General features: G+C 41.1%; 1 protein-coding gene across 1 annotated transcript in view; it reads right to left on the bottom strand.

Annotated features, from left to right (window-relative positions):
* The window catches only part of LOC135711676 (cyclic nucleotide-gated cation channel alpha-3), a 484,096-nt gene that overhangs the window by 289,745 nt on the left and 167,527 nt on the right, over positions 1-26,824 (bottom strand). Inside the window, exon 3 of the mRNA XM_065234596.1 lies at positions 10,161-10,391. Coding sequence (XP_065090668.1) covers positions 10,161-10,380 — 220 coding nt within the window. The 5' untranslated portion in view covers positions 10,381-10,391. The remainder of the gene's footprint in view (positions 1-10,160; positions 10,392-26,824) is intronic.

The raw sequence follows: 26,824 nt of genomic DNA, 5'->3' as shown, positions 1-26,824 counted from the left end.
GCGAGCAAGACAACTTTAGGAAGCTACAAATCGGTTTGATCATCTCTCTTTACCAAACTCCCCCGTTGGAGAGGGATGGTAGGGGTATTCCATGTTTAATTTTTTTTTTAATCTTTGCAATAGCCTTAACAAACAGTGTTGGTTGATAAAATGTTAACAATGCCCAGGAATTCAATCTCTTTCTTCAAAGCCCATCACACTTCTTTGTGACGGCCGTATTGAATCATTACAATTTAAGCAATGCACAGTGGTCCAGAATGCAGATTTAGGTGGAATGATATGTTTTGAGCCTGAAATAGAAACTTTAGACTAAAAGTCTCTTCTACAAAGTTGTTTCTTATAGTTATGCCTTCATTTTTATGACAATGAATTCTAGGGTGGTTCCTATTATCATTAAAATCAAAAATCTAACTTATTTGTTTGAATAAATTAAGGTATATATTCTTCGGCAAAGTTATAGCTGAGCTAATTTCAAGCAACTTTGTACACAACAACTTTTTTGTGTCTCTTAAATTGGCCGATTTAGAGCTATTTTCTTGAATTGAGTTAGGGTGGCTCTAAAAAAAAACAGTTGTTTTGCTCTAGTTTTCTTATTTCGAATTTCTCAGCAAAGGTGTCTTGAGATAACTTTTAGATCCTAAGAAGGCGCTTGTCAAAGCTTGTCAATATCTTTCGCCGATCAAGAGTTATTGACGTTTGTATACTAAAAATATGCACTTTTAAAATGTTAATATCTCTGGTTGGGGCAAACAAAAAAAAAGTTTTTCTACGGCATTTGAAAGGGCGTATGTTATTCTCAATAATATTTAAAAAAAATGGAGGTATGTTATTTTTAAACTCGTATAAAATCAATTTAAATTTATTCACATTTTTTATTATATTCGGGTTTATCTTTTTTATTAGAAGAGATACAGACAGCAAATTTCGCTATAAAACATTCGTCTTAAAGAGTTTTAAAAGTCTCTAGAAGATGACTTCATGAGAAATTTCTAAATAAGAAAACTAGAGCAAAACAACTGTTTTTTTAGAGCCACCCTAACTCAATTCAAGAAAATAGCTCTAAATCGGCCAATTTAAGAGATGCAAAAAAGGTGTTTTGTACAAAGTTCCTTGAAATTAGCTCAGCTATAGCTTTGCCGAAAAATGCATACCTTAATTTATTCAAACAAATAAGTTAGATTTTTGATTTTAATTATAATCGAAACCACCCTAGAATTCATTGTCATAAAAATGAAGGCATAACTATAAGGAACCACTTTGTAGAAGAGACTTTTAGTCTAAAGTTTCAATTTCAGGCTCAAAACATATCATTCCACCTAAATCTGCATTCTGGACCACTGTGCAATGGCCTCAAGCAGGTCGATACATGATGGATCAGGTGGAAAAAGAAGCACAAGATATACGGATACGGTTTTGGAAAAATTATTCAATTTATTGCAACATAATTTCATCGCTGAACTACAAAGAAACTATTTTAAACACTTAAAAAATAATTGAAAACCCACAGAGTGCATTGCCATTTGTGATTTTTCAGAAAACTATTCCTTTGTTGTGCAGGATGCTGAGCAAGGATTTCATTGGGCAAACACACAGTGCACTATTCATCCTTTTGTGATAAATTATAAGGATGAATCATAGGAGTTAAAGTTTGCAAGTTTTATATCAATTGCTGGATTCACCAAGCAAATCACGCTGCATTTCGATTATATAAAGTTAACTGTATAACCTTCGTAATAAACAAGTTGACTGGCCTGAAAAGATCCACTTTTTCTCAGATGGATCAGGCAGCCAGGAAAAAGACTTCGGTCATAATGTGGAGTAGAATTTGTTCACTACATGCCATGGTAAAGGTCCATGTGATGCATTGGGAAGAGTTTTGAAACAAAATGATGCAAGAGTAAGCTTGTAAGGTCATCTCATAACAACGGCAAATAAACTTTACGCATGGGCTATTTCTAAGCCGGCTTCAAAAATACACTACGAGTTTTCTTTTCAGAAAATAGGAAATAGGAAAATCAAAATCCATTATACTCGTGTAAAACAAATTACAGTAGAAAATTGAAAGCAGATACTTGTGCGTTGAGAGTGTGTGTCCAATTCATAACCGTGACATGACTAAACTCTCCTTCCTTGCCTTTCCTGTCGTAAATTTATATGGTAGCATATTGTTTTTCACTTTTGAAGCATATTTTCTCTCGTTAAGGTTCCAGACACCGTTACTTAATTCGGGCTTTTTTTTTAAATATTATATTATCATCATCATCATTATACACAAAAAAAATTCACACACTAGCCTTCCGAAAATTTAAAGCAAGTATATCCTGATTTTACATCGAAAATTTACTTTCTAAAACACTTTCATTGCATTTACTTATTTACGTTCTTCATAGCATTTCACAATTTATCATAATATAATACACAACATTAATAAAAACTGCTGTTTTTTTCCATCTGTAGAGCCTTTTACAACTGCGTCCATTACTTAAGAATATTGTTGTCTGACCCATTTTATTTTGGTGCTAGTCACATATCCTCTCACAATTAAGGTGTGATAGACATTTGTTGACTTTGAATCCCAATCAAGCACAGCTCGTCTTATAAAGTCTAATACCATTTTAGGATTGCATTGCCAATCTTCAAGGGGTTCTAATATCTCTTTTCCAAATATTGACATTCTTTGATTGAACAGTGCTCCACAGCTGCAGAGTATATATTCAGCAGTTTCGTTTTCAAATTGACAAAACCGACATTCGCTAGACGGAATTTTTCCTATTTTATATAAGTGATATCTGAAGATCTCTTTTACTAAGATTAAGCAAAATCCGGGCTTTTGCTGCACTTGGTCTAATAAATCTTTTCGCCTGTCTGGATACATCTGTGGCGTTCCAATTGGATTCTACTATGGACGTTTCCCAACTTTTTAGTTCCATCCTTATAGTACACTCAGGGACTCCACAAAATGGTTCCGGACCGATGAAGTCCGATGCAGAAGCTCGTCTTGCTAGCCTGTCGGCATTTTCAGTATAATATGACTTCGTTCCTTTCGGCCAATTGTTTTAAGGAAAGAATACATTCCCACACCAGCTTCGATCGACATGTGAACGCCTTAAGCGCATTAAGAGGAGCTTGGCTATCCGAGAATATACAGATCTTGGCAAACCTGTATTTTCTTGTTAGACAGATGTTTGCACATACTATGATTGCTTGAATTTCTGCTTGAAATACTGTGGGACTATGTCCCATTGGTATAATTTTACTGACTCCAGGGCCAAAGACCCCAGCTCCAGTATCTTCAGCCATCTTCGAGCCGTCGGTTTAAAATACAATAGATCCTGGACGTATGTTTGGCCCACCAGACTCCCATGTATGGCGGCTTGGCTTAACCACTTTGAAGGGAACATCGTAGTTTGTCTTTATTACCATTCAATCTTCTATTGTTTTACATCTGAATTTAACTTGAAATCCTTAAGGATCTTTAGATGTCCTACAAAGTCACCATCTAAAAGTTTATTTTGACGGTTAAACTGTAAAGCACTTTTTGCTGCCTGTACTATAACAAATTGGGGCCTCCCTTAGCTCAGTCGGTAAAGGCGCAGCTACAAAGCAAGACCATGCTGGAGGTGGCTGGGTTCAATTCCCGGTCCGGTCTAGGAATTTTTCGGGTTGGAAAATTTCTCGACCTCCCTGGGCATAGAAGTATGATTGGACTTGCCACACAATTATACCAATGCAAAAATGGTACAGGCATCGAAAGCTCTCAATTAGTAACTGCGATATGCAATAAGCTTGAAATGCGAAGAAGAAGAAGAAGCTTAACAAATTGGTGTAAGGGCAAAATATTGAGAACGGCATCCGAAGCATCTGATGATGTGCTTCTCATTGCTCCTGTCATTGAAATACAAGTTTTTGTATTTTTCTTAACTTCTTTTGAGCGGTTATTTCATTTGTTTTGGGCCACCAAGTCCATGAAGCATGGGTAATTTTTGTTCGAACTATGGCCGAATATATCCAGTGTACCATATTCGGTCGAAGTCCCCACGTTTTCCCCACAGCTTTACTACAGACCCATAGCGCATTTGTAGCCTTAGTGATAACCTTGTCAAGATGAGAGTTCCAGTTCAGTTTCCTATCCAAAGCAGTGTTGGAAAAGTTCGCGATATTTCACGAAGTTCACCAAGGGAAAAGTTCGCGAGTCATAGTGAGTTTATGCGAACTTTTCCATCACTGATCCAAAGTAACACCTAGGTATTTAACTTCATCCGCGAACTGAATTCGAGCTCCATCCATCTAGAGTAGGCTGTGTCAGCATATTTTGTTTTTCCTTTTGGTGAAAGGAACTATGACAGTTTTTGAAGGGTTTACAGTTAAGCCCTCTCTCTTACACCAATGGAAGGTCATGTTTAGGGCATTTTGTAACCGATTTGAAACCGTCGTCTGCGTAACCAATCACCTCAAAACCCTGCCCCGCTAAACTTTTAAGTTAAGTTAAGCTCACTACTAAAGACCACAATAAGGGTGATAGTACCCCTCCTTGAGGACAACCCTTCATCGATCTTATAGTTAGATGCGTACCTTCAAGATCAGCAGAAATTTCTCGATCTGGGAGCATCGCTATTATCCATTCGATAATGCAGTTATCCAAGCCCCTTGCTTCCATAGCTGAACGCTTTGAACTGTAGGATGCATTATTGAATGCTCCTTCAATATCAAGAAAAGCAACCACGGCTATTTCCTTGGCTTCAAGCGATTTCTAGATTTTACTAACCAACGATTGTAATGCCGTTATCGTAGATTTACCTGATTGATAAGCGAATTGAAATCCAGAATGAATGAGAATGAGCTGAAAAAACCTGAAATCGTGCTCGACCATCTTCGATTTGGATGATACTTTGCACATATTTTCAGTATGATAGACCAAGTATTTTCCGCAGGAGAGGAGACCCTTTTGACTCAAGGGTAATTTTTGAAAAGGGCCTATGTGTTTTTGCACACATACTTTAAAAAAAATGTAGTTCGAAAACAGTTGGTTGTAGAAAAAAAATACAAAGAAGGAGTTGTAAGAAACTAATAACGCTTTATAAAAAAAATATACACGGAATTTTTTTTTTTCGTTTGTACAAAAAAAAAATAAAAATAAACCTTAAAATTCAAATAACAAAATAAACATATTTTTGATTTTTTTAATATTTTTTTATTAAAACTTGAATAGAAAACAGAAGTTTTGAAAACAACTCTAAGATGGACAAACTTTCAATAAAAAAGTTTTTCTAAGAGCAACTTTTGAGGCATTTTTGAAAATTTCATTATTTACGGCAAAATGTTCAGTTTGATGTTAGTATATGATTATTAAAATCATTCCAAACGATAGTGCCCATATCGAAAAACTTCATAAATATAACCATTTTCGAGATATTTCAAATTTACTTTCATCAAAATCAATTTTTGGTAGAAAATAAGTCATTTTCATAAGTTAATCGTGATTCTCCATCAGCATTGATAAGTTTAGCAAGATACACATATATTTACCTTCAATTTGTCTTTTCCCGATTGAACGATCAGACAACCCGTTTAGAATTTACAGGGGAAATGAAAACACTATTATTTTAAATATAGAAACCAACACAAGTTAAGTTGCACTTATTTTCATTATCAAGCGTAGTTTCATCCTATTTAAGTTGTTTTTTTTTTCCTTTGGTTTGTTTTTTCCGTCGATCTTGTTTTCCGTGCTGAGCACCAATGCTACCGACGTGCCAGGAAGGCAGCTCCCACACCTGGACCCTACCTATCGACCCATCAACTCATGAACCGGGGACCAACGGCTTTACTTCCCATCCGAAGGAAGGCGTGATCAGAGATGTTATGCCTCAGAACATCCCGGTGGCGCCGACTGGGATTGAACCCAGGCCTGCTGGGGTGGGAAGTAATCACGCTTACCACTACACCACCGGCGCCGTTATTATTTAAGTTGTTAATATTGATGTACCTATCCATCTTATTATTTTAGGTACATTATAATGTCTTCCATGGTATTTTTCCTGAAAAAAAGAGCTTCCCTGTTAGAGTAGCTTCAATACCAAAACAATATTTATACCTGAATGTCCAAATGGTACCTACGTTTGTATATAAGCATGACCATCCTTTTGAAAACAGACATCACTAAAAAAATCTTGAGTGAACAAATATAATTTGAATACGGAATTCAAAAAGGTCGAATGTTGCAAGCCGTTTCCTAATAAACGGTGTTCGTCAAAGCTTCGTAAATTATCCGAAAATTTGATTGAAAAACTGTTCATAGAGTGAAAATTAAATTTGGATACATCTCTATCAATCTGTGATACGTGTCGCTTGAATTTAAATAGAATCGAACCATGTGCTGAAAATCTGGAACTAGAAGTGCAACCGTCAGTCATGGACATCGCGGAGCCGCAGCCATCTACATCTCCACATGGCCTCGAAGAAATACCATCAACTACGTCAATAACAACAGCATCATCTCAGGATAGTGGAGAGCAACAATTTTCCAGGACGCATAATATTGAGCTATTCAACAAGGGCATAGCTGGTATCAACGTATCGCCAATATCGACAAAAAAAAATTCCAGAATGTAAACTATCCCCGGAGAAAGTATATGGACATTACCAATGGCATTAAGAAACGCATCTTCGGTTTTCAAGCGGAAGAAGATGACCTGGAGCAACTAAAATTGAAAGCTGCGGAACACAATGAGATGATCGGACAACTGAAGGAGAGATTTGCTGATCCAGGTTCATCGAGAGACGATCAAATAAGGATTCTGACGATTTTGCCGCAATCTTGGTCAACGCAAACGGTAATGGACGAGTTTGAAACAAATAAATACATTGTATTGCAAGCTCGATGCTTGGAAAACGGGAAAAGAGTATTGGCCACCCCCAAAGAAAGGTTAGGACACGGTTTGGATCCCGAAATTAAAAACGAGGTATTGCAGTTCTTCGAAAGCGACCAGATAAGCAGAGCCACGCCAGGACCTAACGATTACGTTACAGTGAAGAAGATTCATATTCAAAAACGACTTTTAGTTTGTACATTGCGAGAAGCTTTTATTAAATTTCAAGAAGTTAGTAAAAATAGCATTGGATTTAGTTCATTTGCAGCACTAAAACCAAAGCATTGCAAATTGCTTGGTAGTTCAGGTTCTCACAATATTTGTGTTTGTTCCATCCATGAAAATATTAATTTAATGCTTCATTGTCTTAGAAAATATTGATTCGAAAAATATTTCAACCATTATTTTGAAGAAATATTATGCAGCTCATCATCCAGAACTAAACATTGTTATCTCCGCGAATGCGAACGTTGTCCAGGTCTCTCAGATTTTGAAAGAAGTTTTTCAGAAAAATTCGAGGAACAGGGTATGTCTGAAATATGTTTTGAACAATGGGTTTCAACTGATCGATGTAGTTTAGAGAAACTTGTAAAACCAGTAGATGGATTTGTTCCTTATTTTTGCGTAAAGTTGGATAAACTGGTATCTCATGATTATATTAAAACTCAGCAGTCTAGTTTCTTGAGAAATACAAAAAAATACTCTTAAAAATGGAGAAGTTGTCATAATTTGTGATTTTTCCAAAAATTATTCATTTGTTCTTCAAGATGCTGCCCAAAGTAGTTACTGGAATAATCAACAAGCTACTATTCATCCTTTTTGCATTTATTATTCAGAATCAGGTATAATTAAAAGTTTAAGTTTGATCGTAATCTCTGAAGTTTTAAAACACGATACAATTGCGGTGCAAGTATTTATTTCAAAATTACTGACCTTTCTGCAAACAAAAATACAAGTAAAAAAAGCGATTTTTATGTCTGATGGAGCTGCATCCCAATATAAAAATTGCAAAAATTGTGCAAGTCTTTGTATATTTAAAACGAAGTACAATATTGATATTGAATGGCACTTTTTTGCAACTTCGCATGACAAGGGACCATGTGACGCGATTGGTGGTACATTAAAACTAATGGCAAGGAACGCAAGTGTGGCTGTAGAACACAAACATCCAATCACAAGTGCAGCAGAGTTATATGCATGGGCTAACCAGAAGAGTAATGATTATTTAACAAAAATGTCATTTTGTTTTGTGTCACAAAAGGAATACGAACAGGGGGCTGCAGAATGGAAAAGCATTTTTTTTCAGGGGGCTGCAGAATGCAAAGCATTTTCAGAAAAGACCAAAACGATCCCAGGTACAAGAAAATAAAATATCAGCGAAACTATTTTCGAATGACGAAGAACGCACCATTCATAACATATAAAAACATGCCAATCAAAAGTTCATCAAATAAAAATATATCCAACGAAAAGGTTTATGTACAAATTATTATTATTAAAGACGATCGAAAGTAATAAAAGTAAGATGCAAATAAAAACGCATGGGTATTTCATTTATTTATCTTATTTATCTTATAATTTTAAAACCAATTTTCCAATAGTCTATTGGTGCAAGGGTAAGTTGAAGGTAAGTACATGCATATCTTGCAAAACTTATCATATTTGATGGACAATCACGTATGACTTATGAAAAAGGGCATATTTTCTACAAAAAATTGATTATGATGAAAGTAAATTTGAAATATCTCGAAAACGGTTACATTAAGGAAGTTTATCGATATGAGCACTATCGTTTGAAATGATTTTTATAATCTTATACTGACATCAAACTGAACATTATGCCGTAAATAATGAAAGTTTCAAAAATGCCTCAAAAGTTGCTCTTAGAAAAACTTTTTTATTAAAAGTTTGTCCATCCTGAAGTTGTTTTCAAAACTTCTGCTTTCTATTCAAGTTTTTATTAAAAAAATATAAAAAAAAATCAAAAATACGTTTTTTTTTTGTTATTCGAATTTTGAGGTTTATTTCTAATTTTTTTGTAAAAGAACGAAAAAAAAAATTCCGTGTATTTTTTTTTATAAAGCGTTATTAGTTTCCTACAACTCCTTCTTAGTAAATTTTTTTTCTACAATCAACTGTTTTCGAACTAATTTTTTTTTTAAAGTATGTGTGCAAAAACACATAGGCCCTTTTCAAAAATTACCCTTGAGTCAAAAGGGTCTCCTCTCCTGCGGAAAATACTTGGTCTATCATGCTGAAAATATGTGCCAAGTATCATCCAGATCGAAGATAGTCAAGTTTGGTGACTGACCGATTTGGCGTGGAATTGGTCAATATATACCCCACATGACAAATAAATGAACCACCCTAGGAAAGTATTATACATAAAATTCGAGTTACGAATGGAAATAAAATAACAGTGTTGCTCAAGAGCATATCTATATATCTCATTCTCCAAATTATTTTTAGATAAATGTGGTGCAAACATTTGGTTTTTGCCCAAATGTACGGTTTTTGGACAGCCCTATTGAAAAACAAGTGATCCACCCTGGTGAAGCATCACGTAAACGATTTCCTGAACTAAAAAATATGTTTTCTGCATACAAACAATAAAAATTATTTGAGAGAAAAAAAAAAGTTTGAAATTTGTACGGATTCATGGTGATATACGATATTGGTCAATTTTGAAGTGTCCATTGCGTCCAATATCAGAAAAGATTGCATTTTTTAATTGAATAAACATAATTTTTAACATCTTAAAAATGAACTTTTTTGTTATAAAATTTTTAAAGATTAACGGAAATTTTGGATTTATTTTTCAGTGTGTGTTTTTTTATTCAGAAAAGTCAATCCATTTTCCCACAACTTTGTCTCAGACGTCATTTCGAATAGATGAGCCGCTTTAGTGCTATGATTTATTTTAAAATTTCGAATACGCCATTTTAGAAAATTAAGCTTTAGTCAAAATAGCCGAATTCTGGCACAATCATTGCCTCTAGTGGACAATTATGACAAATGCTATGGGAGTCGGAGAGGGAAAAATAAAATCGATTCGTCAGTTGGCGTGGATCTGCTCAATATTCAAAATGGCCCAGTTTTATCAAAATTGTGCATGACTGCAAACAATTGAGCGAAGTTTCATGCAAATCGGAGAAGGTCGTGTCTGATCGATTCGTCATTTGCCAACTGCTCTACTGCCAACTGTTTTCCCAAGAATAGAAGTCGTAATTAATTATATCACATTTCATAAAGAATCAGTCATCCACTTGAAGAGCTAACTGAAAGACAACTCACCTGGTATGTAGCGTGGTCCATTGGTTTGACCGAGCGAGAGGCTACCGTAGGAGACGTGACTCGACTCAGCGACCCCGGAGACCACCGCAATCTCGTCGAGTTCGTGGCCGGGCGAAGTGCTGTTGGCCGAGGATACTAATCGGGTGGAAGATGTGCCCGCGGTGCTCTGAGATTCCTTGCGACCTCTTAGCGATAGCACCAGCCGTTTGGCTGTTGACATTGTGGCGCTAACTGTGAATGGAGAAGAACAGGATAGATATAGTTAGTGATTATTAAATTATTCAACGCACCAAGCCTAAATTGATTTAATATGTAGTTGACAATGAACGGAGCGAGAGAGAGGGTGGAGCGTGAGCGGAGCGATGAGGATGGCAATCGCTCATCATAGCTTGTCTGTATGAGCTCGTGTGAACATCAACAGCAGCATCAACACAGAGTCAATCAAAATGCCTGCCAAGACGTCAACCGCATCAACCACCCGGGCATTAAATCGCTATCTAATAAAGGATAATCACTTTTGGCAGCTTCCCATGGCAAACAACAACAGTAGTTGACAGCTGGCTCGGTTTCATTTCAGGGCAATTAACAGGTGGTGGGATGAAACACACCGGATAATATATGAATGAAATTCCTAGAAAACAGACCGAACAGGGGTTTAACATCTCCATAAAAAAGAACTTGTTGCAAACTGGGATAGACTCAGTCCAGTGCATTGAAACCTCCACAATGGAGGGGTTTGTTTTTGGCAGCTATATTCAACCGGCGACGCTTGTCTGGTTTGGCATGAAAGCTGACTTTTTTTTTGATACGGTTTATGTTATGGGAAAACTCATACCGCATCGATACCCCTTTTCTTTCGGCATCGCCCGGTTGAACACAGGACACCGGATTGAGCGATTATCATAGATTGAGAGATTTTCCCGAGCTAAAATGTGGCATTCTTTCAACGTGATAGGATTAAGTGTCAAATTTTATGGATACGTAGCGTAGCACATTGAATATTGATCAAAATCGATTTCGTCACGAAATTGACATTGACAACAGTAAACTTATTTAATGCCAATCAACGGTGCTCTAGTCAGGAGGTAATATTAAATATCAAAACAATGAACAAATTAAAACATCCAGAATTCATGTCAGATTTCAATCTAGGCCATTCCGAACTAACTGTTGCTTCAATCATGACAAGCAATTTGTTTAACTCGTCCCATGGCAGTACAAACTCCCAATGGTCAATCACGGTGCCCACCGTATAGCCAAACAACGACAGGCCATGCGATTGTTATTTTCGTTGATTCATGACCGAAACAACTTCTCCAACTATGTGCCGCCGAAAACCTTATTGCCAATGTCTAAATCCATAGCACAGGGGGTCGACTCCGAAAGTCATCTCAGTTGTTCCAGTGCAAATATTTGCCTCTGACCCATCACTGTGTGGGTAGTTGGAAGTAGGCAGCATCACCATCATCATTATCAAGGCCCACTAGATAAGTTGACGAAAGTTTCCCAACTCGGACTCAGACTCTTTGATTTCCGGTCCCGGAGAGCTGTTGGACGGCAGCCACACGCAGGCGAGCAGTAGCCGGAAAACGAAGCTGAAAACGGCCGGCTCGGGATTAATCACAGCGATAAAACTTTCTTCGCTTTGTGTTTTGTATGATGATGAGGGGGGAGCGCTGCGAACTACTACTGTTTCCTTTCTGGTTTCGGTTTCCCAAGCAGCATTAGTAGCGAGCCTTCGTCTGTATATGCCAAATAGGCGCAAAGTGGTATCTTCACCTCTGTTGGATTGTGTGGGACTTTGGCTTGGCTTGGTTGGATGCCCGAAGCGTAGATCCTACCTACTCGACTCGTCTCTAGTCTCGTCAGAAATTGGAATGACTAATAACCATCATTGGCCAATGGCGGCAGTGGGAACAGCGGAGTTCGTTTAAATTGAATGTTTTGTGTGAGTTTCGCCTTTCGGAACAAAGACTCATTCAACGACGATGTTAATGGACGGGTATTCACAGATGTTAGTTGCTATGTAGTCCGAATCGAACCAGCAGGACAAAGCCAAAAGAGCGATTCAACAGAAATAATCATTAAATAATACTTTGGTCGCAAACATGAGCGCTGCAAGGAAACCGAGTGAGGGTGTAAATGAGGATTTAGGATACGGTTTTGCGGATGAGAACTATTTCAATTTTGATCGCCTGCAGAAATATGTCTAGAATGCTTCTTGTAAATAAGCAATCATTTGGAATGAGTTTTATTTTCTAAGGTGAAAAAAATTCCACTACCGATGCTGGCAGGCAAATGCGCAGGTTAAAAGCAATACCACGCTGAATGCGGTTGGGTTCGACTCCCAGTCCCTGGCCATATAGTATGATTGTACTTGCCAAAAGATTATACTAATGCAAAAATGGTCCAACGCAAACACATCTCTTTAAATATTTAGTCGAAAGCCAAAATAGCTGAATTCCTGCAAAAAATGTGGTTCATTGCCCCTAGTGAACAATTATGCGAAGTTTCATGGAATTCGAGAGAAAAAAAACTAAAATCGATTCGTCAGTTGGCCTGGAACTGATCGATTCCAGCCATATCTCCGGAACAAGTTTACCCATTCCAAAAAACTCAATGGCGTTCTAAAAACCATCTATCCCTCCCTAGCAGCACACTTGTCACTGAAAAATTGTGGCAACTTGTGTGCAACTTATTCCAGTCACAATCAACTTGCAGCAACTTATTTCGATGGAAGTGTGCTGCTTGGGTTTCGTTTGGAGGTTTTGAGTCCAATTCAGTTTGATGGTTGCCGAGAAACACGTTTCTCAATTTTTTGTCTTTTCTCATCCTTTGTTACCCAAAGTCTTCGCACTAACAATGTTTTGGTCTAATTTGCATGACATTCATCTGATGAGATTTTATTCAGTGGAAGAACGGAAAAGTGTATGTAAGTGATTTTTCCAGTAAAAGTGCCCATCTTGGGATGTATTAGCGACTTGTAGTGTAGAAAAACACCGTGAAAACAGAGGAGTGAACGTATTCGCAAGGAGCGGGATGTTGAACCTGGTGGTCACATCGAGTTCCAGCAGCAGCAGTAAGCCCCAAGGTGAGCAGCAAGGACTCCAAGGACAGCTAGGTCTTATGCTAAGCCAGATGATCACAGCGAAATTTAGCAGTAGCACACCCCAAAAAGGACTGCAGCTTGGGAAGACCACAATGTTGGAGGTCAGGCAATAAAGGAAATGGTGACGGGTATCAAATCAGTGATCACAAACTTAGAAATACCTAATCTTACACGTGACGGAATCCATCTTTGACATAAAGGATGAGACGTAAACAAACATGTTATGTAAAATTAAGTGCTCCGGTACTGAAAAGTTCGAAAATACGTTTGATTGAGCAAATGACTCAATTTATGTCAAAATTGACTCTAGCATATGTCAGTCTCAGAGCAACTTAATTTACACCAATTTTTCTAAGTGTGCAGTAATGGAAAATCATTTACATTCACTTACATCCATTTGCCTCTAACTTTTATTCAGCAAAGAATTCCGCTTAATAATGTATGAAGCATTTAGTCGAAAACCCCAATCTGTATCTGTTATGCATGACGAACTAGAGTGTAAGAGCTTGTTATTGTTTTCAATGAAAAACAATGGTGGGTTCTGTTCACTCTGATTCATCATTCATAAGATATACAGATTTGATTTGTGGACAACAGTTAATATCAAAGCCTACAAAAGCTGCATTCATTGTTCTACGGAATTCTGTTAATGAAAAAAGTTATAGGCAAATGGATGTAAATGAATGCATGAAATAAATGTACAGTCAATATTCCTATAGTTCGGTTAATAGGGGCCGCATTAATGAATACACGTAGCATATGGAAATAGAGCTAATTGGGGACAAACGCTTATTGTAGGGTAATTTGAAGAGATAACTTCCTGATGTCTTCTGAAAAGTTATTAAACAGAAAATTTGCCACCTTTTGGGAACATTTGGCATCCGGAAAGTTACGAATATGATCCTCCGGAAGACCCGGAAAATGCGTAAAAGTGGTAAATTCATGAAACTAATCCTAGAGCTCCGCGATTTTTTTCGAAGCCGCTCATAGACGTTTAGTAGCGAGCCCCCCAGGGTCCATTTTCTGGTCACAACTCTGAATTCATTCTGACAAGACGCCTATAAGTGATTACGACAAAACCGCGGAATTCTAGGATCGGTTTCATGAATTAACCACTTTTATGGATGTTCCGGATCTTCCGGTGGGCCATCCCGTATTCTCCATATTCTAGTCACAACTCCAAATTCATTCTGATAAGACGTCTTTGAGTAGATCAGAAAAAAAACGCTGAGCTTTAGGATCAGTTTCATAAAATGACCACTTCACGGATGTTCCGGATCTTCCACAGGACCAATCTTGTGACTTACCGGTAACTGACTATTCCCAAAAGATGACCAACTATCTGCTTAACAACTTCTCCAAACACATCAGAAAGTTATCTCTTCAAATTGCCGTACAATCAGTGTTTGGTCCTAATTAGCTCAAATCCCATATGCTACGTGTATTCGTTAATGCCGGATCGACCGTAATATAGGAATCCAGAGGAAACCGTACCATAGGAATCCGGCAAGAACGAATCTGTACTATAGGAATCTTGACTGTAAATAATTTTCCATGCCTGACCATTATTGCTGCCGAACGTGAATAGAATGCGCTGAGGACGATAACCGAGAATGCCGAAAGGGCATTGATCGAGGCCAACGAGAAAGTAACGACTGAAGCACAGGAGACCTCGAAGGGACCTTGAAATCCACGCTCGGAGAAAAGGAAAAGTGAAACACCAGGAAAGGAATCGCCGAAGCAAAGGACAAAACGACGTACGCAGCACTCATCCGGAAGGTTGGAGGGATCTGAAGTTGAAGGAACTAGGAGAGAATGTGGTGAAAACCAGGCGCACCCAGAAAGGCGAGATGCTCTTTGAACTGATGAAGGATCTTTCGAGCAAGACCTCAGCCTTCAAGGAGATCGTCGAAAAGTCTCTTGGCGAAAGGGCGAGCTTAAGAGCTCTATTCCACTGGTCGAGTGCAGGGATCTGGACGAGATCACTACGGAAGAGGAGCTTAGAAGTGCATTGAAGTTGCACTATGATCTTGGAAATGTCCCAATATCCATCCGAATGAGCAAGGCGTACAGTGGCATGCAAACGGCGGTGATACGGCTATCGACATTTGCTGCGAACAAACTGTTCCAGACGGGCAAAGTCAAGGTAAGGTGGTCAGTGTGCTCGCTAAAAACCACTTCTCGGGTTACCAAGCAATTGAAACGATGCTTCAAGTGCATGGGTTTCGGTCACCAGGCCAGGAACTAGAATGGTCATGACAGATCTGATCTGTGCAGGAAAGCCGGAGAGAATGGTCACATTGCATAAGGCTGCACGAAGCAACCGAGGTGCATGCTTGGCAAAAAAGATGACGGAAACGATCATACGACGGTAGGCTTCAAATGCCTAGCCTGGAGGTTACCGAAATAAATCTCAATCATTGTGACACTGTACAGCAACTGTTGTGACAGTCGACAACGGAAACAAAGAGCACTGTTTTAATTATTGCTGAACCGTATCGAGTTCCTCCCGTAACTGAGCGGCGGATAGAGCTGGGATGGCTGCAATACAAGTTATGGGCATATACCCTATTCAAGAAGTGGTTGCGAGCTCATACAAAGGTTTCGTGATCGCCAATCTTTATATGCAGCTGTCACGCACCCCCTAGATAGACGATGGAGCAGTTCGACGAGATGCTGGATGAACTTACCGAAGAGCTGATCGGACGAAGACCGGTAGTCATCGGAGGAGACTTCAATGCTTGGGAACTGGAGTTAGGAAGCAGATGTTCGAACGCAAGAGGGCAAAGTCTACTGGAAGTTCTGGCAAAGCTGGAAGCTAGGTTGTCCCACGAAGGCACCAGCAGAACTTTTCGCAGAGATGGCTGGGAATCCATTATCGACGTCACTTTCTGCAATTCGTCGCTCGTGGCAAATGAAGAGTGAATGAAAATGGAAAGTGTGTGAACCATATACTCATAGCGACTATCAGGCGATACGACATTGGCCAACGGAATAACTGTGGCAGTACGGAGAACGAGAACTTACAACCGGAAGTGGAAGATGAAGGTTTTCGACAAGGATCTTTTCGATAAAGCACATCGTGTGGACAGGGGCTCGCCGCCCCCCGCAAGCAGCGAGCTATCAAGAATGGCCGTAAGAGACAGTGCCCCAGTCCGGCAGAGATACCCCGACGGCAGGAAAATAGGAAGGTGGAAGAACACGGACAGCGCAGCCAACGACGAGAGTGCTAGATTTGGTTGTACAGGTGGGCGTCCTTCAAGAAAGCATGATGTTCTCTGGGAGTCGGTGTTGTTCGCGTAGCCTCTGAAACTCTGGGCAGACACACAGCACGTGTTCCACCGAGGCAGGGATGCTGCAGATTGGAAAAACCTTGTGGAAGGGTGTCCCACCAAAATTGTGGGAAATCCTCGCATGGCCGGTCCGGAGTCTTGAAATGATCCGTTGGTCCTTGTACTTGTGGCTGTCTAGCCAGGGTCGTACGGTTTCTTTGATCTTTCTCAGGAAAGTGGTCCGCGACTGAAACCATTCCTCCTGCCAGGCTTCCATGATAATATTCGCGATCCAACGCTTGACGTCTAGGAGTGGTACGTTCCTGGTGAAGTGGGGACCAGATGGACCGGATCTCGCCAGCCTGTCCGCAGCCTCATTTCCAGGAACACCGCAGTGCCCGGGAATCCACGTAAAAACGGTTGAGGGTGGGGTATATCGTGTAATGGCTTGTATCCAGGGGTGGCTCGGAGCTTCGGCCTCCAGCGCCTGGATGACGCTGTGTGAGTCCGTTAGCACAAGGATCGGTTGATCTGCAGGAGTGATGGCTGCATCAAGAATAGCAGCGGCTTCTGCGGAAAAAACGGAACACTCCTCCGGTAGATTTTGACTTGTTGCGGAGTTTGGTCCTGCCACTCCGAGTCCCACTCCAGCCCGTGATCGCGATCCGTCCGTAAAGCGATGAACGTGCCCCGGATAGACCGACCCAAGAAGTTCTGCAACTGAACGCCTCAACGCTACAGAGTTATCTCCGGCTTGGAATCCTCTCTTAATCCGCTTATCTATTTTGATAACGTTAGATCGCCAACTTTTCTCTCCATGTCAGTGGACCCTGGCCACCGGGGGGAGGTCAAGGTTGGCTGCAGTGAGGAGGGCTCTGTTCCCCGCGTTGAGGAGAAAGACCCTATCATTCCCGGATGTCTTAGCAGCGAGGGCAGCGGCTTTCGTAGTAGTAGCTGCAGCGGATCGATAGCGGAAAGGGAGGACTCCGATTTCCACACAAGCAGCGTCTGCAGGCGTGGAAGTTCGGATACGATGCGTACGTAGGTATTGTATACCGGAGCGAGGATGCGGTTCAGCTTCTCGGTGGCTAAGCAGGTAATTTCAATGCCGTAGAAAAGTCGACTGTCGATAACAGCCCGGGCGACACGAAGGCGGATCTCGCAGCTACTGGAGCGGTGCGGGCGGGAGATTGTCCTGACGATGTTGATGCGGCTACGACAGTTTTCTTTCACCGATCTGAAGTGCTGGTCGAAACTTAGAGTCCGATCCAGAACTACCCCAAAACACGTACTGTTTTCTTAAGCGGAATTGGATGGTCCTGGATGGTGACCGGTGGTCCCTGAATCAGATGGCCCGAGTGGCAGATATAGCACCGTACACTCTTTGGAGCGGAGAGCTGGAAACCAACAGAAAGCGCCCACCTGCTGACGGCGGAGACAGCTGCTTGGGCAATATTCCTGGTCCGTTTAGTCGTTCGTCCCGTTACGACGATGAGTATGTCATCGGCATAGACGATTACGTGCACGTTCTTGGGCAGTCGGCTGAACACCCCGTTCATTGTCACCAGGAATAGCGTAACCGCAATGACGGATCCCTGGGGCACTCCAGTTTCCTCGGGGAACGGATCCGATCGAGTGTTCCCGACAGTCACCTGGAAGGTACGATCAAGGAGGAAATTCCATACAAAGTGCGTGATGTGGCCTTTGAGGCCCCAGCCGAAGAGCTGCCTGATGACGCCAGGCGTCCACGTCCTGTTGAACGCCTTTGAAATATCAAGGGATACTAACTCCGCATGGTGACCATTGTCCTGGGCTTCCTTGAGTACATTCCCGAGGGCTGCAAAGTAAGTGGAGGAGCCATGTCCTTGCCGGAATGCATGCTGCCGTTCGTCAAGGAGACTGTTAGACTCCAGGAACTGCCTAAGTCGACGATTTACCATTCTCTCCATCACTTTTGCCGCGCAGCAAGTGAGCGCAATCGGCCTAAAGGAGGAGGCTTCTCCACTCGCCGCGTTGTTCTTCGGAATGGGCACTACCAGGCTTTGTTTCCAGAGGTCCGGATACGAGTCATTGAGCCATAGGTCGTTGAAGAGGGCGAGTAGCCTCGTTTTTCCGTCGAGGGAGAGGTTTTTGAACACCGGGTATTCAATCTCGTCCGGCCCGGCAGATTTACCAGTACTGCTGCCGAGGGCAAACTGAAGCTCCCGGAAGGTAAGAGCATCGTTGATCGGGAGGGAAGGGACATCGGGTGGAATTCGCAGGTCACGAATGCTGCTTGTGGAAGGTTTGACGCGCTGGACGAAAAAGCCACTGACAGCGGACAGGCCGGCAAAATAGTTCCCTAAATTGTCAGCGATGTCCTTCGGTTCTGAGATCGTGGTGCCATGAGCTTGGATAGTAGGTGGAGTAGACCTCCGCTTGCCACTCAGAGCGTTGACGCGATTCCACAAGTCGCTCGACGATTGGGATTCGTCGATTGAATCCAGGAAATCCATCCAGCTGGATCGCTTTGCGTCACGGATCACCTGTCTGCACGAGAGATGGCGTTCTCGGTAGACCTTCGCCTCGCCTCCCTACCAGGAACGTCTAAGGCTAGGCGCTTAAGCCGGCGTGAGGCTTTGCGTCGCGCTTTTACCGCACATTTGGTATCCTCGTTCCACCAACGTAGGGCTTTTCGCCCGGGTACGCTACTAGTCCTTGGGATGGATAGTGTTTCAGTGTCGTAGAGTACTTCCGTGAAGCTGGAGATGTCATTCGGTTCGGAAATTTGTCAAGGTCATCAATCGGATGTCAGTCCCCATATCATGATAGAGCTAGAATTAAGGCATAACAGCTTTTGTAAAAAATGACTTCTTTCGATGATGTCTTGAAAGTCAAGGTTCACCCACGCAAATCAACATCACCATGTGGTAGGGTAAGACGTCCCCTACCCGACGGTAATGTCGATATTTTTTCTACGAATCTGTTAAAACTAAGACTTGTCACTTCTGTAAATTGCACAAATGTTCAACTGTTGTTATGATAATTAAAATTATCACCAATTGCCTGCGAAAAGTAATTTTCCTAACACAGATTTCAAAGTTAAATTCCATCCGGTTACACCAAATGGTGTTTATTCAATCACCGCGTGGTGAGTGGTGGTGTTCTCCAGTACCCAATGAAAAGGCTGCCTGCAAGCAGTGAGCTGCAGCCCACATGCGCATCCATAGAAAGAGGAAGAAGCTGCACAGCTATTGATCGGCATCAGTAGCTCTTCGTCAGTCGCTGTGGGCCGTCTATAAAAAGTATAAACAGAGAGAACCCCGCTCAAATTCCTATTCCTACACAAAACACAAGCTCCTGCTGCAGTTAAAAAATGACATTTATTATATAAGACCACGTAGTCCTACGTCACTATTGCGTACAACCCCATAGGGTTGTCCCTTGTTTTCTGTGTGTGTTTGGATACCTGTGAGCACCTGAAGGTCTTTGCAATAATTTCTGAGACAGCTGATATAACGAGAGAATCTCTGAGAGACGTTATTTAAATTTTTGGACAGTTGAGGATCTTCAGAATAATACTTGATCATCCTGAAGTATTGAAAAAAAATCCAAAGATTTTTTTTTAGAGCTGATCTGATCAGATCTGATCACCTGAACGTCTTTGGTATAATTTCTGAGTCACGTTAGTCAAGAGAATTATCTGAGAGACGCCATTTGAATTGTTGGATACCTCCAGAATAGTACCATGCAAATGCATGCAAAAAATCTCTCATCAGGTGGCCTTTACAATAATATCTGAGTAACCTGGTATCATAAGATAATATCTGAGAGACTCGATTTGAATTATTGGGCAGTAGAAGATCTTCAGAATAATTGATGAACTAGAAGTATTGAAAAAATATCCAGAAAAGTTTAAGTACATCTCAAATCACATGAAGATCTTTGAAAAAATTAGAAGGCATCTGATTTCTTGAGAGATGTCTATGTTGTAAAGCAAATGTATTTGCTCCATCAATTTCTCGACTCCGAACATTAACAAAATGAGATATCGTTTCGTCACCTCGTTTTCCCCTGGCCGTCTGCCATCTGTCAGATTAGAAGCTCCACTAATACATCCATAGAAATTTGGCACAAAGTTCCATTCGTGTTTGAAATCCGCTCAGAAATAAAACAGAATAGTCGAGCAGTTTCAAATATGGTGCAAACAAGTGCTCGAATAATGAACCTGCAACTCGGCATTGCAAGGGGTGCGTTTCTGTTCTAGTTCCAATTTGACCACTTCATTCGAGCAGTTAAAATGAATTTTATTACCACTCGAACTTTGAAATAAAACATTATTTTCAGATTTTTTCTTCTAGAACCACGAGAAAAGTAGCCATCATTTGTACGTTTCATAAAAACATAGAAGTTAGTTTGTCCAGTTTTATGGAATCGCTGGTAGAAAGTCACGCCAAAACTGCTTGACAAAGTGGTCAATTGAAACAGTTCATATAAAATACAACAGCATTGTGAACGACCTAAGGGGATTTTTATTCATGTAGCAGCCATACCATCCTGACTGCGCCGGTGACCCCATGGACTATATCTAGTGTTGCAAAATACCGCACACAAAAGTGTGCACGAAATCATACCCCACATTGCGTGGACCGAGTCGTCGGACAAACAATGGATGGTTTTTGGTGTGTATGTGCGGGTGTGTTTTGATGCACAGTTCACGTGACTACAACAATACGGGAAACAGAATGCCACTGGGTTGTGTTGTCGGAAAGCGCCCAGGGCCAAACCGCAAAATAAATCCGAAACTTTTCCTGAAAGCAGAGGTCGCCCACAAAGAACAACAAAACACGAAGATTATCTACTAAATAATTGAGTGCCAAAGTGTTAACAAAAAGCACCTTCTAGCCCAGAGTAGCTGGCCAATGTTTTTGTTGTTCTTGCATTCTTGGCTGGGGAAGAACGTCGTGCGTGGGGAACAACTCAGGGAAAACTCTCGTAATAAATTGTGATAGAACATGTTGTGAATTTTCCGGACGTCTTGTGAGAAAATTGAATGCGGTGCTCGAGCATGAGCCCTTTCCGCAGTTCCGAGCCTCCACGACATCGTCTGCCACAGGGTTTCCAACTGAACGGTTCACATCCGGTGGAAACTACAACGATTAAGAAAACCGATGCCGATGAAAGACTTTCGGGCTTCGCTATGATGCAGTATTTCGACAACTATGGGAGGAAAACAGGGATGCGAAAAAAAACTAGTGGTGCTATGTTATCCCGAAGGAAACTGTGAACATGCTTGTTGTGTTTCTTGCTGCACTTACGACACGCGAACGACGGGAACGCAGTTGATGCCAACATAGCACAAATAAGCAAGGCAGGAAAAACGCTGAACTTTCGAACATTCTTGATCCGTTGAATTTAGCCCTTTCCCTGCGGCTGCGGCACCGGCGGCAGCAACTATCGTACCTTTCCCCATTGCTACCATCCTACATGAAGCTGGCGCATAATCCGAGTCAGCGGAGCTCAGCGAAACTTCGATATAGACTTGCGGAAATTTCCCTTCCCGGCTTTCCAGATATAGATAGTGTGGTGTGTGTATTTTTCCCGTCCCAGTACTACGTCTTGGATTCTTCTTCTACCGGAAAGTTTGCCTGTTCAAAATACTGCTGCATAAGTAGTTCACTTGTGAGAAAAAAACTTGCTTCATATCTGAAAAGCAAATAAAGATGCTATGGTGGGTAAACGTTTTGTATCTCAAGGAAGGGAAACAGAGTGGATACCATCAGGTGCTTCCATAGGATAATTTTGAGGCTTCTTACGAGTAAGTGTAGCCAAACTTCATACTGAATTGAGCCATGGGCACAAATCGACAAAAAAAAAATGTGTATCAAATAACAAAGCCTTATGAACCGTGGGTTTTGGGCAACTGCATATTCTGGAGCGCAAAGTGTTGACGTAAACTTCAACGAAGAAACCCTTAGGTAAATTGTCATAAAAACCAACAGGAAAGTTATTACCAATCGCGAACACGATAGCAAACACTGGAAGCGTTTGGGTCAAACTAAAATCAACAAACTTTCACCCGAAGAAAACAAGAAGGACACATACAGCCTATTTGAATCTGTGCCGCATGTATGGTACGATTCCCATCAATGTTACGAAACCATTCCTCACACTTACCATATCGATAAGCACACCCCATCCAATCCAATGAAGCAAAGCCTTGAAACCCTTCCTGGAAAGCTTCCCCTGGTGTTCGCAGCTACTAAACTGATATTTGTAGGTATACCCGAGCAAAGTGATATCATTTGGATAACAAGTTTTGATTTTCCAGATATCATTTTGTTTTCAGTTGTTATCATGAAAGAAATCACTATTTATTTACGAACCATGCAAGGTAAGTTCAAAACTTTGAATAATCCCGAATAAAGTTTTAAACCAAATTAATAACAACTTCTGATACCCGTTTATCAAGGTTTGATAATTGTGGTCGAATAAACAGTCAACATGATAAAAATTATAACAAAATATGCTCGTTGGATATCACAAAAAAATGATTTAGGTATAATTGAAAACATCAAATCCTGTTATTTATGCAATAATTTGTCATCCAACATTTTTTTTTAACATGCGATTAATATTTAGATTTTTGAACTAACCTTGCATCGTTCGTAAACAGAGAAAGTCGAAGTGTACTATACTCGCGGGTGGACGTGTGTGTTTTCCCGGTCGCATTTTTTTGGGCTCAACACAATGATAGCGGCATAGCAGCATAGCGGCAAGCGTAAATGTGGATATCCATGACATGGTCTAAAATTTCTGACAAATCATCCGTCAATGGTTGAACACAAACGTACCTAAATATAAAGAGCAAAATCTTTCTCGCCTCCTTGGAGTACGCCTCTGCTTTGAAAATCAAAACTTGAACGCAATCGATGGCAGCGTCGTTTGCGGGCCCATAAATCCTCATTTATAAAAACTAACTTCAAATGAGCGAGTGATGACTACCGAAAATTGAATGCAGCACTCTACAAATCACATGTTCTACGGGTGCAGTTTGGTTTACGCTGGGATTTAAAATCCTTTTCGGGCTTCGTAAATAGCAAGAGGAAAAATCCGTCAATTCCACCCAATGTGGTCTATGACGACAGGGAGTCCAAAAGTGATGTAAAAGCGTGCGATTTCTTCGCGACTCTTTTTGCATCCGTCTTCCAATGAGAGTCATCGTCCGACACCGGGGCCAAACTGGCTGCGTCAAACATATCGCTGGATGCAGTTTATCTGGACACGTTCGAAATATTGCCTGCAATGATTATCGGTGCGTCAAAAAAGTTGAAGAGTTCATTTGCTCCTGGCCCTGAACCGTTAGCCTTCATTTTCAACCACTCGTTCGAGCAAGGAGAATTTCTAATGAGTTGGAAACTGTCTTACATGTTTCCTGTGCACGAAAGCGGTGACCAGCGAGATATCTGAAACTACCGTGGGATAACCAGCCTTTCTGCCGCTTCGAAGCTATTCGAGATCATCGTCAGCGATCATATTTTGCGTGCTACAAAGACCCACATCTCGACCGATCCACATGGATTCATTCCCGACAGGTCCGTAGCTACTAATTTGCTGGATCTAACTACCACCTGTTTTACGGCAATGGAAGAAAAAGTGCAGGTAGACGTAATCTATATGGACCTGAAGGCGGCTTTCGCCAAAATCTATCACAAAATGTTACTCAGGAGATTATCACGATTGGGAGCCGCGAATAGACTGGGGTCGTGGTTTTCATCGTATCTAACTGGTAGGGTGCTGCATATTACGCACGGATCTTGTGTTTCATCGCCATTTGCTAGCACGTCCGGCGTCCCACAAGGAAGAAATTTGGGGCCGTTACTATTTGTCATATTTTTCAATGACGTTGCATCTTCACTTGGTTATAGATGCAAGCTCGTATATGCTGATGATCTAATGATATATGTGGTGGTACGCTGCATCGAGGATTTTTTTTTCACCTGCAAATGTTGCTCAACATGTTTGTTCACTGGTGTCACTTGAATAAACTTGTCATCAGCATCGCAAAATGCCACGTGATGACCTTCCATCGTTGCAAAGACCCGATCATTTATGAATACCACATAGATTATACTGTGCTTGATAGGATGGAACATGTGACCAATCTTGGTGTTGTGTTGGATCCTTCCATTCCCATTATGCATCGATTATGTCCAAGGCAAACCGTTAACTTGGCTTTATCTCCAAAATTGCCAAGGACTTCATGGATCCACACTGTCTAAAAGCGCTATATCGTTCCATCGTGCGACCGATTCTAGAAAACACTTTACTCGTATGCGCTCCAAACGACGTTACATGGAACCTAAGAATCGAGCGAGTCAAAAAAAGCTTCACACGGCTTGCTCTCAGGAATCTACCATGGCGTGATCCGTCTAACCTTTCAGCGATCCCGCTAGATGCAGTCTGCTTGGTTTTGAAACGCTTGATCGAAGACGAAAATTACAACAAGCTACGTTACTCAACGGTGACGTCGATTGCTCCTATCTTCCGTGCTTCAGGTAGGATATTACGTCAGTGGTCTCTGATGCAGCCGGGACTTCATCGTATTCTGTATGGTTATAAGCAGCGTTTATCAGCAATTGTCCGTTTGATTTCATCGGATGAATCCGCGTTCAATTTTGGTATGTCAAAGCCTCAATTTGCCTCAAGACTGTTTGTCAGATGATTTACTAAAAAATAAATAAATAAAAGAAGTATGGTGGAATATAGATCTCTGAAAAAAGGACGAATATATCCTGCGAAGAGTTCCAAGTAAATTCAGACTAACAACAAATGTCATTATCTGGAACCCAGTACAAATATAAATTCCAGGATTTAGAATCATTTCAGAATCCTGAGACTTCAAAAATTACGCTTTCAGACTTTCATTTTAGTGACATAAAAAAATTATTCTTTGGCATAAAACTATTCGTAATGGTCATGCGAATAGTGGAGGTACCGTGGTTTAGGTAAACTGTGTGTGAGTACCACGATGTTAGGCTTTGATTCCCACTTCAGCCAGGTGAATTTTATTTAAAATAAAATTGCCTACAGGTCTACCTGGTGTTGTGTAATGTACGATGTAAAGAATTTAATTGTAAGTCTGATGAACAGTCGATGAACAGTCGATGAACAGAAATTGTAAGTCTGATGAGAATTATTTAGAAGTAATAAAATCTTTAAGGCATTTTCTGGTACTGCATCAGCAAGGACTAAATCAACTATTAGTTTAAAAAATACATCCCATCAAAGTTGCTTGATGCTTTGCCCCTCATTTTACCCTTCTTACAAAGAAGGGTATAGATATCACTTGAAAAACCGACTATCGATCCGAGGCCCGGAGGGCCGAGTGTCATATACCATTCGACTCAGCTCGACGAGATCGGAACATGTCTGTGTGTGTGTGTGTGTGTATGTGTGTATGCGTGTATGTGTGTGTGTATGTAACGAAATGAATGCGCTCACGTTTCTCAGCAACCGCTCAACCGATTTGGACAAACTCGGTGCCAAATGATAGGTCTTGGGGTCCCATTGAACACTATTGAACGGTTTTGGAATCGGTGAACCGGTTCCGGAGATATGGCCGGAATAAGATCCGGTGAATATGGGCCTTCACGCTGGATTTAACGGAAAACGTATCAAAACCATCATATACCATTCGACTCAGCTCGACGAGATCGGAACATGTCTGTGTGTGTGTGTGTGTACGTGTGTATGTGTGTATGTGTGTATGTGTGTGTGTATGTAACGAAATGAATGCACTCACGTTTCTCAGCAACCGCACAACCGATTTGGACAAACTCGGCGCCAAATGATAGGTCTTGGGGTCCCATTGAACGCTATTGAACGGTTTTGGAATCGGTGAACCGGTTCCGGAGATATGGCCGGAATAAGATCCGGTGAATATGGGCCTTCACGCTGGATTTAACGGAAAACGTTTCAAAACCATCATATACCATTCGACTCAGCTCGACGAGATCGGAACATGTCTGTGTGTGTGTGTATGTACGTGTGTATGTGTGTATGTGTGTATGTGTGTATGTGTGTATGTGTGTGTATGTAACGAAATGAATGCGCTCACGTTTCTCAGCAACCGCTTAACCGATTTGGACAAACTCGGCGCCAAATGATAGGTCTTGGGGTCCCATTGAACGCTATTGAACGGTTTTGGAATCGGTGAACCGGTTCCGGAGATATGGCCGGAATAAGATCCGGTGAATATGGGCCTTCACGGAAAACGTATCAAAACCATCATGCGACACATC

Source organism: Ochlerotatus camptorhynchus, unplaced genomic scaffold (assembly GCF_037179485.1).
Source record: "Ochlerotatus camptorhynchus isolate MF236.1 unplaced genomic scaffold, CSIRO-AGI_Acam_v1.1 ptg000434l, whole genome shotgun sequence".
In the NCBI taxonomy this organism is placed as follows: Eukaryota; Metazoa; Arthropoda; class Insecta; order Diptera; family Culicidae; genus Ochlerotatus; species Ochlerotatus camptorhynchus.
This window is presented reverse-complemented; position numbering and strand designations above follow the sequence as displayed.